The following is a 12330-nucleotide window of genomic DNA, read 5'->3' as shown; positions in this document are numbered from 1 at the left end:
TCTCTATTGACAGGGTGTGAGTTGCATACAAATCCTGTTTGTTTGTGTAGATCTGCTCCCCCAGCAAAGATGAACATGGTGGTGACAGAGGGAAGAATAAAACAAGAGAGGTTAAAAACTGCCATTGCTGAGAAAGGCAGGAAGGTGTGGATGTCTGATACAAGGTTGATGGGAACTTAAAACTATTGCTCAATTCTTGCAGTACAAACTTGAGAGTGACAACTAGATTTCATTGCGTTGAGTGTGAAGTGTGCTGCGTTAAGCCCAGCAGTGGCTGTCTGTCATCTCGATCTGTAATGCAATCACCTTCTCCCTGCAAGGATAAAAAATGACTCTGAGACAGTGATGATTCCCAAATGTCAAGCCTTGTCTTAAATAGAGATATCCCTGGGAATCAGTGGAAGAAAATGCAAAGTGTACACCTTACATTCAGTTGTTGTTGTTTTTTAAATAAAGGGCGCTTGCTTTGTAAAACAAGAGCTGTGCTTGATTTTGCTCTGTAGCTAAGCAGCCCCCCTAGATTTTAGGAATGTAAGAATATGATCTGCATTTATCCCTCTGTGCCCCAGAGGCAGGGAGGAGTCACTCTGTCCCCATACAAATGTACAGCCTTTCCACTTTGCTGTGTGCGCTAATCCTTTCTTCTGCTAGAGATGTACCAAATCTCTGCATACGAGAGCACATAGCTGGGAGACTCTGCACTCAGCTGCTTTGCCACGAATTAACTGGAAAAGCCTTTATGTCTATGAGAGCCAGATCTTGTGTTTTATGGGGATGTTTGTCTGAGAGAAATGGTTAGGACAGCGCTCCAGAGGAGCAGGGCTGGAGAAGCAGGCAGGACTCTGCAGAGGGTTGGTGCAGTGATGCTAATTTTGGGCAGCTGCAGAACTCAGCTCTGGCTCATGAGTGGGTTTCTGGTTGCTGCATGCACTAAGCTCCTGCAACGGGAACTGGATGCTACTTACTATGGGTGATCACAGCCTCCGAGTTGCCTCTTGACTTTTCTGACCTTGTGTCTGCGAAATGAGCTGTCTCTAGAGCTCTTTGCTCTCAATTTATCTCTGCTCTGAGACACAAGCAAATCCCAATGTAATTGTTACACTTCAGTTCCATAGTGAAACCTATGAATTTATTCCATGAATAAAAACAGTGACTCTGCTCTTGTGGTGTTGCTTTTTTTTTTTTTTCCCAGGGCTTGCGTGATCTAGCTGAAAACTTAAGGCACGCCTTCCTTCTGTTCCCACAATTCTGCTTTGGCTATGGCTTGATTGAACTGTCGCAGGATCAGGCACTGCTGGGCTTCTTGAAAGCCTACGGGGTGGACTACCCTGACAAAACCTTTGAACTGGACAAGACCACATCCAAGCTGCTTGCCATGTTTATCCAGGGCACCGTGTTTTTTGCCATTCGTCTGACAGTTCACGATGGGATGATTCAGAAGGTTTGGAACAGCACACTGGAGTAAGTAACATCTGGAGTATCTCGATGAGAACAGACCGAGCCATCACTCAGTGTGTTCTTTCTGGGTTTCTCACACACCATCACTGTCCACTATGAAACCCATGTATTTCCCAGACATTCTGCAAACACAAAAGAATTTTCCCCTGGCAGCAATGCTGGCACCTATCAGTAATTAGGACATCTGCTAATTATGTGTGTGTTACCAGAGTCTCTTGCTAGTCCTTGCTGGCTCAGGCTGTTGTCCCTGTTTCAGGCCTCTGGCTTTGGTGGACTGGTGTTCAGCTGGCTGATGAGAGGAGTCAGCTCTTTGAGAGCCTCTTCTTTTGTCCATTGAGAAGCAAGAAGCTGTCCTTGGCTCTGTGAGTGTAATCACAAGGCAGAGCCTGCTCCAGCTCAGAATGTCTGCTGAATAAGAGGAAAAATTAGGCATAAAGGGAACACTGGGTTTTCTTGAATTCCCTGAAAAGATTAAATAGGAAAAGAGAATAGAAACTGCAAGCCTGTGTATGTTTGCATGCTTTGGGATCTCCTCAGTACCCCATACATACAGACCTACTGCTGTCTGTGAGTGCTAAATGATAAGGCCATAATAACCTTATTTCTTCCCCTCAGGTTCCTGTTTGACAGAGTGCACGGCAAAGCCCCACTTCTGCTGTCTGTGACTGAAGAAGATGGGGATGTTCAGGCAGAGAGGATCCGAGTAGAGTCTGGCAAAGCTGACTTTGATGTGGTACTGCTTCAGAACCTCACAAAGATCTACCACCTTCCTCACAAACGCATTGTGGCTGTGAAAAACATCAGCCTGGGGATTCCTGCTGGAGAGGTAAGCAAGTTGGTTAAAGCTATGAGGAGGGACACTGGGACAGGTCCAGAGTCCCACCAGCATCTTCTCCCCACTTCTTGCCACTGTCCCAGCATGGCTGGAATGGTTTGTTCTGCTCAGGCTTCTTCCTTCCTTCACCGTGCACTTTTTATATATGTTAATTCTTGGGGCTGCAGTAGCAAATAAAGGCTGCTGGTGGATTTTGATCACTCATGTAGGAGAAAAGAAAAGATGGGAGCACATGGAGCATCTCTGAGACCCAGAGGAAAGTTTGTAAGGCCTCTGGAGACCAGATCCTGTCTCAGGCTGTGAAACTGAATAGTGGGAAGGCTTAGAAGTACTCCTGAGTATCACTGAGCAACAGGGTATATGAAAGGACTTACAGAGCTGGGCAGGAGGACAGCAGCCACATGTGAGCAGTGTGGTCACTGAACTTTTTGGCAGAGGATTTCTCCAAACCACAACTGGGACAGTGAGGCTTCTGACTCCTGGCAAAAATCATCCCAACACTGATGGGGCTTGGGGTGCCATTCCCCATCTGCCACAAGAAGCCATGGCCCTGTGCACAGATACTGTTCCTGCACAGACCTGAGGTGGGTGATGAACCTTGGATGGATGCCCTGCCTTTGGTTGGATCCCAGCACACAAGGATTTTCAAAGCAGCTGATCTGTGTTAATGATATCAAAATAATAGTAATTATCAGCACAGCGGTGATTGCTTATGCGACACGCAGTTGTGTATCTCCAGCCTTAGCAATAAAATATGGATTTTAGCATGAGATACTGAACTGCACTACAGGGAGCCGGTTCTTAATCTTATTAATGTGGTGCATTAGTGAGATTATTTGACGAAAATCTTGTGTCACATTAAGGTTTTACCAATGACAGAACAAACCTCACTCACCTCATTCCTATGAATAGCTCTGTTCCAGTCAATGGGAGGTTTGCACAAATGAGATGAGTGGGATTTGGCCTGTCAGGCGAGCTCACTATGAAAATGCACCTTACAGTAAAAGAAATGACTCTATTAGAGACACGTCCTTGATTCTTCAGCATATTAAACAAACGGTCCTAATATACGCTGCGGTATATTGTACCATAAACAACCTCCATTATAATGTTTGTATGCTCCAAGTATCTCTGCCTCTTCTGCAATTTATCTTGCTCAAGAGGCCAGAGGAAAGAAGTGACAAGCTGCACTGAGCACTCATCTCGGTGCAGTATTTTTGCATTATAAATACAGCATGGTTGCATTTCTACCTTTCTTTCTTACAACCCAGTGCTTTGGCTTGCTTGGTGTGAATGGAGCTGGGAAGACAACCATCTTTAAGATGCTGACAGGAGATATCGGAGCATCCAGCGGAAGGTTGCGGGTCCAGGATCATTCTGGGTATGCAAGATGTGATTTCAGGGGAAGGCACATAAGCTAATCAGCCTGGGAATGGTCTATAAGGCTGGATGGCAAAGAAAAGGAAATATGAAAGTTTGAAACAAAGCCAAACATTCAAAACAGCAAAAATAAGGGAATGTAACCCTTTGAAGATGGCACAGTTTCTGCATTAGGATTTGCATGTGCTGTCATATCTTTGCTGTTCTCAGTGGTGTTTCTTCCACTTCATTCACTACAGATGGGATCAGAAACAAATCCACAGATCTCCCTCTTCTGGAGATGAGAAGGACTCATCTCCAAGCATTCTTTAACAGGAGTAGGCTTGGTGGCAGCTACGCTGTCTGAAAGGCTGATGGAAATTGGAGACTTACATACTAGACAATGTGGCTCACAGATACAGTTCTTTGCAGAGCTGAGGACCTAAACATTGAAGATCTGCAAATTCTTAGCATTTTCCTTCTAGGCTTGGGGAGCGGGTGGGAAGCAGGAGATCCCAGAGTGCATTGGCAATTTGGTGTGTTTAAAATGACTTGTTTAATTCCTTACAAAGGTCCTTGAATGACATCACTGAGGCACACTGGTCTCTCTTTGGCTACTGTCCTCAAGAAGATGCCTTAGATGACTTGCTGACGGTGGAAGAGCACATGTATTACTATGCTAGACTCCATGGCATCCCAGAGAAAGAAATCAAAGGAGTAAGTAACACCAAGACTTGACTTTAAGCATTTTCTAGTTATCAGGAGCCTTTACGTTGATTTAATTAGTCTGCCAATGTATATCTATACTGGTAATTAATTCCTGGACTCTGTTGTGAAATTAGTACTCTTCCACCCCTAGATCGTGCTTCAGCTTCTCCACAGGCTCAATCTGACAGCCTACAAAGACAGAGTCACCTCTATGTGCAGTTATGGCACCAACAGAAAACTGTCAACTGCTCTGGCTCTCATTGGGAATCCATCTATTCTGCTGCTGGTGAGAAATGGGGGCTTGATGGGTGAAAGCTGAACAGATCTCCAGGCTGGAGGGACACTTGAACAGTCTTTCTAGACACAGGCTGCAGGACACTCCCCAAATGTTCATACTGAATAAAGTAGCCTGACATCATGTACATCAAAGGAAAGTTTAGATTCCAGCATACAGATTGGATTTTCCAGCAGGGAGAGGGAGGTGATTGTCCCCCTCTTCTCAGCTCTTGTGAGGCTCCATCTGCAGCACTGAGTCCAGGCCTGGGGCTCCCAGCACAGGAAGGACGTGGAGCTCTTGGAGCGGGTTCAGATGAGGGCACTAAGATGATCAGAGGGCTGGAGCACCTCTCCTATGGGGAAAGGTTGAAGGAACTGGGCTTGTTTAGCTTGGAGAAGAGAAGGCTCCGGGGAGACCTCACTGTGGCCTTCCAGTATTTGAAGGGAGCGTATAAACAGGAGGGGGAACGGCTGTTTACGAGGATGGATAGCGATAAGACAAGGGGGAATCGTTTTAAACTGAGACAGGGGAGGTTTAGGTTGGATATTAGAAAGAAGTTTTTCACCCAGAGGGTGGTGAGGCACTGGAACAGGTTGCCCAAGGAGGCTGAGGATGCCCCATCCCTGGAGGGGTTCAAGGCCAGGCTGGATGTGGCTCTGGGCAGCCTGGTCTGCTGGTTGGTGACCCTGCACACAGCAGGGGGTTGAAGCTAGATGAACATTATGCTCCTTTTCAACCCAGGCCGTTCTATGATTCTATGATACATTTTCCCTAAGATCATAAAGAGCAGTGAGTACCATTTTCTGTGTTAGAATCTTTCAGAGGTCAAAAGTAGATCTTCTGTTTGCCAGTTAAATTTTCCTTGTTCCCAGCTCTTTCTTGATTTGGCGCATTGGCTATCCTGCACAGTCTTGCAAAAAGAATTAGCAGGCAAGGCTGCAAGTAAATAGGAGACCAAAGGAGCAACTTTCAGGATTAGAACATAAATTTTTTTTTTTTTCTAGATCTGGCTTCCATATTTTTCTTTCCTTTTGAACTTTTAAGTTCTTCCATAAGATACACTGTTGCTAAAGTATACTTTTTTCTGAGTTTTTCCACTTGCTGTATTTTAAACATGGAGAACTCTGGGGTGCAGACACACCCAAGGGTTGGAACGCCATCCAGAGGGACAGGTTGAGCAGTGGGCCAAGATGAAGCTCATGAGGTTCAACAAATCAAAAAACAACAAGGTTTTGTACCTGAGTCATGGCAAGAGAAGGCATCTGAGGAGCGTCCTGTCAGTGTCTAAAGGGGGGTACAGGAAAGAAGAGGACAGACTCTTTAGCAGAGTCTGCATTTGATAGGAAAAGGGGAAATGGTTTCAAACTTAAAGAGGGGAAATTTAGATTGGATATAAGGAAAAAGTCTTTTACAATGAGGGTGGTGAGGCACTGGCACAGGTTGCCCAGAGAGATGGTGGATGCTCCATCTCTGGAGACAACTAAGGTCAGGCTGGATGGGGCTCTGAGCACATGATGGAGCTGTAAGTCTCCCTGTTCACTGCAGGGAGGCTGGACTAGATGACCTTTAAAGGTCCCTTCTTACTCTAAGAATTCTATGATTCTGTTCAATCTTTCTGAATATGTTCAGTGCTCTAAGAGCAGTGTTAAATAGGATGCTTAGTGAACATAAACCTTCCTTGCTCTTGTACCTTGCCCAGCTGTTCTGTGGCCAGAAGTGACCACACCAGCTCTTTGATAACTTCTGTGACATGCAAAATCTGAATAAAAAGAAAAGGTGGGGAATTTTTCTCTGTACTGACTGCTGCATGAACCCAAGCTGTTTGTTTCTGCCTCATGTAGTACAATACCCGTAACAATAACAATCTGGCAATCGGAAACCAGCTAACAATTTTATCAGCAATGCACAAAGTAGAAGGCAATATATTGTCTTTCATCTCTGGCTCATTTTCTCTGTAAATGGAGAAATGGAACACTTGCTTTGTTAGGATATGAGAGAAGCAGAATGCAGGTTCACCTGGGAATCAAATGCTTGTTGGTTGCTTCTTGTTTGAGACTCTACTTTTGGTGTTTGTGGAAATGTAAAGCACCAGGATATAAAATGCACAGTAGGGTTGATCTTAGGTGGTGTAATCAGAGCCACTCGGTTCTTATAAGGAATCCAGTGGAAGCTGGGAGTTTCCATGGAGTCTTGTCTTTCCCAAAAGGATGAACCGAGCTCCGGCATGGATCCAAATGCTAAACGCCACCTTTGGAAAATCATCAGTGAGGAAGTGCAGAACAAATGCTCCGTGATACTCACATCTCACAGGTAGGGCTGGTTTGGCTTCCTCTCCAATTTCAGGGTCTTCAAGAGATATGAAGAGGTCCATCCTTCAAATCCTTGCTGCTCCTGAGGGAATTTCAGGGCACTGAGCTGTGACAGCTATGTGGGCTTAGGGCTGGATGGGGGTGCCCACGTAGACCCACTATGCCCTAAGGAAGATGCAGTATTGTTCTCTGATCACCAAAATAATTGCTTTATGTATGCCTCCTCGATGACTCATTAGAGTTTCTCTGATTTTTCAGCATGGAAGAATGTGAAGCCCTCTGTACCAGGCTGGCAATTATGGTGAATGGGAGTTTTCAGTGCATTGGCTCTTTGCAGCATATCAAGAGCAGGTCTGTAAAATGTTCTCACTCCGCTTCTACTGATTGGAATTTAGAGTTACTAACACAGCTTTGAGGGCTCAGGACACGAGACCTTTGTTAACAGGGCATCAAAACAAGGAGTTTTCTGTTTTATGTTCTTTACTGTACCACTGAAATTCATTTAACTAATATGCTTTTTGCTCTCTCACAGCCTTTTTTCCAAGAGATGTGTTTTCCAAAGTAATTCACTGTTGAAAATGTAAAGTGCGTGTTAGGGTTGAGCTTTGATTTTATTATTTATCACAGCAGCCCAGTTCCTTATTGAGTTTCACTCCAGGTTAATAACCCTGACCCCATTCAAGCTGCACTCTGCCTGCATTAGATTTCCCTGAAGAGGCTGTGCAGCACTCTCAAGGGATTTTCTTTATCTGTTTCTCTTTCTTACTGTGTTAATTGTGATTTTCCTTATCTCTTAGGTTTGGAAGAGGATTCACTGTGAAGATGCACTTAAATAGCAGCACAGTTGGCACAGAGACACTGACAGAGTTCATGAAGTCACACTTCCCAAATACGTGCCTGAAGGTAAGCAGGACAATTGCATTCAAGGGAGTCCTTCACATTAACCAGGAGTATCTTGCAAGATAGACATCTTGTAACTTGCTGTACATATAGATCCATGCTCTTAAAATGTAAGAAATTCATACACATGCACTTGTTACAGCTATCAGCAGCATTGCCCGAGGGTTGGATTATCCGTGATGTCTTAAATAACCTCAGCCAAACAGCTGCAGTGATCTTGTAAGGCAGCTGTTTGGTGACCCTCTGCACCTCATGGTTCCAATGAAGCCTGGACTGTATGCAGATACACTTTATAGTAGTAATTAGATGGTCACTGATCAACTGCAAACAGCAATATTTTCACCTTTAGGAACCAGAGGACAGAAGGCATCCTCTGTCTTTTAATTCTCCCCTGGTTTAGTTCCTTTGTGCTTCCATTTTCAGCTGGACAGCCAGTGAGGCAGCTTGCTCTTCACAGGCAGCCTCCTAACTCTACCCCATCATTGTTGTTCCTGCAGGATCGTCATTTCAACATGGTGGAGTACCATGTTCCAGTCTCAGCAGGAGGGGTAGCAAATATATTTGATCTCCTGGAAGCCAGCAAAGAAGCCTTCAAAATCAGGCACTTCTCAGTGAGTCAGACGACGCTAGAGGAGGTAAGGAATTAAAGAAGTGTGGCCATCCATTTTGAACTGTTAACAGGGGAGTGAGCAGACTGATGGTTGCACATAATGGACTGCTGCACACAATAGACTACATTTTAAAGGGATTTCCATCCATATTCCTCCTGGGGATACTTTATCAGTACTATTGCCTCCAGATACTCACGCTGGCACTGGGAAAACTCACAGAATGCTGCCTGTCGCATAAAGGATCTGTTCTTCCTTGTCAGTGCTGATTTCAGCAGTCTCAAGGATGAAGATGAAGGGCAGGATTATGAATCATCCTGGAGCTCAATGCTGGGCATCCTGGTGACAGATTTTTCCTGACAATCATGGAAATTTGCTTGATTTTGTTCTTTCCTGTACTGTATTTGGATTGTAAGTTCATGGAGCATTACTCCAAACTTAGCTTTCATGGCATATTCCTTTCATGTTCCCCCAGAACAACATTCCCACTGGCATCTAAACCTTGTAGAAAATGCCTCAGATGAAGGCATTCATAAGGATTTATCCAGAAGAGAGCAGTCTGTTGAGCATCGGTATCTGATCTGTTAGGTCTGCCCCAGAGACAGGAGGAAAAATGCAAGCCCTGTAATCCTATGAATTGTTGAGCAGATCTGGGGGAGAAGGGAAGGAGATCCTCAATATTATTTAATGAGGGGCAGTAGTTGTGAGAGAAATTAGCTGACAAACAGCAGGAAGCTCCAAGTCATGTTTGGTGAGAGGACGGCATGGATTTTGCGTATGCAAATGTGACTGTAGTGTTTCAGTAAGAATATTTTATGTATTCATTAGATACTGTTCAAACAGACTGTTATGTGTGATTATATATACCTATCTATATAATATGCAGCTGCGCCTGCATAGATGTCAATTATATATAGACAGATAGGTTTATAAAGTAATAATATAGATGTATTACACTGTAATCAAAATGAACTACCACACGGGGGTATTATCTCACTAGTATTTTGAAACATGAGCTGCAGGACAATTAGGTTTTGCAGGAACATCTACCTTTGCATTCCCAGGTGTCCATTCAGCAGTACAGGAGTATGCATCCATTTATTTACATTAAGCCATAAGAAGCACAACATTTGCAGTTCACAGATGCAGTGCGAATCCATTCCTGAGTGCTCTTTCCAGGCTCAGCCAAACGTACAGCCATTCCTCTGTTCTTATTCATTCACATTATCAGTTCTTTACACTGTCACATACTGAATGTTATCCTTTAAACTTTCAGGTTTTCATCGACTTTGCTAAAGATCAAGCAGATCCTGATGGCACGGATGCTGGTCCTGATGTGACATCGGACAGCTCTGACACCTGTAGCCAAGCTAGCACCATAAGCTCCATCTATTGAAAAGGCACTACCAGAAGGCATCACAGGAGCTGGGGAAAAAACCTCCTGACCCCTCTCAGGGTTCTTCCAGTTTCTTCCTGTTTTCTATGACTGTAGGATGGTAGGCATAAAAAGCCACGACTACTTAACGTACTTTTTTGATATGCACTTCTTTTGTTACTAGGAATGCAGTAGGCACTTAAGGCTGGCATTTGGTTACAAATCAGATTGATCTTTTCACAGGTTGTCTTTTTTTTTTCTCCCCAATTCTAGTTACATGATGAATTTTATACCTGTGAGGATTTAGTTGTCATCACCTGCTCCTGCTGGCCACGGCCATTTGCTTACAGGAGAAATGGCTGTGATGGAGCAGAGGAGCTGCTGGCAGTGCAGGGTGTTTGATAAAGCAGCAGCCCTGTGGCTGCCCTCTGAAAGCCCACGCTCTCCTTTTTGCTCTACAACAGACTTTCTGTTGCTCACTTTAGACAGGCTCCCCACCTGTGAAATAGGGCTCATGGCGCTGCCCCGCCTCGCAGGGGTGTTGTGAGGGTGTAGGTGTTGTGTACTGAGTTGCGTATGCCGTTGGTGGGGGCCGTCTTTGCTAATGACATAAAGCTTTTCTGTATGTGTGGGTGATGTCAGTATAAATATAATTATTTTGAAAGTCAGCGCTTCCACTGATTTTGGTTTATTCATGACATGACACCCAGAATAAGCCCTCAGCTCCCAGGCAGCTCTTGGTACCCTATGGAAGACCGCTCCACCAAAGCTGCCTGTTTCTCCTTTTGGCTGGTGCTCAGGGTGTCTCCATTGTGGCAGAAGAACAATATGAAACAGCTGTACTTGTTACATTCGAGCCAAGGGAAACTGTAGAAGGAAGCTGCAGTGCCGCATCTTTCTCATCCCGATCACGAGAGGAGTGTTAGCAGTTCAGCTCCCGTGTGATGCGAAGGCTTGCTGAGATAATCGCACACGGAACAGGCGCTGTAAGTACCAAGGCTGTTGAGGATTTTACAGTGGGATGCAAAAGTTCAGAGTTTAGCTGCTGCGAGGAGGTCACGCTTTCTCCTTCATCTCGGTGTAAACTTCTTGCTGATAGCAGGAGGAGTTTTACTGTGAATTGAAGGTATTATCGAGCCTTGAATTATGCCTCAACCTGCTGGCTGTAATTAAAACTTGGAATTCAGCTTCTTTCCAGAATGCATTTGACACCTGCAGTTTATAAGTAACTGCAAACGCTGCCCAGACATTCATTGTGCCTCCTATTATTACGTCTCCAGCTCTGAAAAAGCTCTTTTTTCCCCCTCTCATTTTCATTGCATATCTTACACAGATCACAGTATAAAATTAAGCTTTTCTCTAATGGAGGGCTTGCGCTCCCTGCAACGGACACAGAGCATGAATGCCAATGATTTAAATGCAGCCTTGTAATACCAATCAGAGTATTATTTTATTATGTCGATGGCTTTGCAACTGCCAGTGAAAGATGGATCTTCAGGCTCTGTCCAGATGTACTTTACATTTAATTGAGGGAGACTGCTACAAAGCTATTCTTTTGTCCCTTTACAGCCTACTAATCAAAAAAAAGAGGAGAAAAAAAAAATAAAAAATAGGAAGTGATTCATTGGAATACTTCAGCAAGTTTGCAGTTTAATTGGGTTAAACAGAATTTTCCAAAAAAAAAAAAAAAAAAAAGAGCATCCTTTGGATTTCCACCCAATTCTGGCATTAATAGAAACATCTGCTTCATGTGAAATGTGTCACAGCCGTGATATACGCTCTCCAGTTTCACTTGCAGGTAAAAATAAAACATCTGCTATTGCAATCAAGTCTGCAGGTATTGGTCCAAACAAGCAAAAGTTTAGGTACTTAAGGGAATTTAATTGAAACCTGTGGAGAAGTAGTTACAACTGCTCAGGGGGTTGAAGCATCTGGCAAGTAGGCTGTATGAAACATCACCAGGGCCTGAATTATCATTTTTTGCTATATTACAAACTCCCCTCTGAGCCTTGTAGATTTAACCTGTCCTTTTTTAAGGTAGGACGTGCTCCAGGCTTGGCTCCAGATCAAGAAATGTGGAAGCTAATAACATCCTACCTCTGAAAGCCAGCTCTGGGTTTCCCATCGCCCCTTGGTCTCCCCAAGGAGGGCTCGTTCAGATTGCAGGATGGAAACACAGAGCTACTGCTCAGAAAATGAGTTTTTCAATAAAACCAGGCAGCCAGCGAGCCTGGTTGTTTCTCTTGGTCTGAGCAGGGAGCTTAAGATCACTGAAAACATTGACTCCAGTGTCCCTGGAAGGGACAGAGGAGCGCTCTGCATACTGCTACACATCACCTCTCCGTGAATGAGAGATGAATGCTGCAGCCAGGGGGAAAGCAAGCTTTTCATCTCACTTGTTTAATGCAGTCTCACTTCAGCCACTCTAGTAACCTTTGTTGGAGGCAGTGGGGAGCAATAACGCCCTGACAGAGTGATCACATGGCCTGTATGTGTTAATT

General features: G+C 44.4%; 1 protein-coding gene across 1 annotated transcript in view; it reads left to right on the top strand.

The window, feature by feature from the left end:
• The window catches only part of ABCA12 (ATP binding cassette subfamily A member 12), a 79833-nt gene extending 69336 nt beyond the window's left edge, over positions 1–10497 (top strand). The window contains exons 45-54 of the mRNA XM_031604577.2: positions 1193–1461; positions 2074–2284; positions 3565–3674; positions 4225–4369; positions 4512–4646; positions 6844–6947; positions 7205–7297; positions 7744–7849; positions 8344–8481; positions 9731–10497. Coding sequence (XP_031460437.2) covers positions 1193–1461; positions 2074–2284; positions 3565–3674; positions 4225–4369; positions 4512–4646; positions 6844–6947; positions 7205–7297; positions 7744–7849; positions 8344–8481; positions 9731–9850 — 1431 coding nt within the window. The 3' untranslated portion in view covers positions 9851–10497. The remainder of the gene's footprint in view (positions 1–1192; positions 1462–2073; positions 2285–3564; positions 3675–4224; positions 4370–4511; positions 4647–6843; positions 6948–7204; positions 7298–7743; positions 7850–8343; positions 8482–9730) is intronic.
• The last annotated feature ends 1833 nt before the right edge of the window (positions 10498–12330 follow it).

This window comes from Phasianus colchicus, chromosome 7 (assembly GCF_987193195.1).
Source record: "Phasianus colchicus chromosome 7, bPhaCol1.hap1.1, whole genome shotgun sequence".
In the NCBI taxonomy this organism is placed as follows: Eukaryota; Metazoa; Chordata; class Aves; order Galliformes; family Phasianidae; genus Phasianus; species Phasianus colchicus.
The sequence above is the reverse complement of the archived record's forward strand: the minus strand, read 5'-3'. Positions and strand labels throughout refer to the sequence as shown.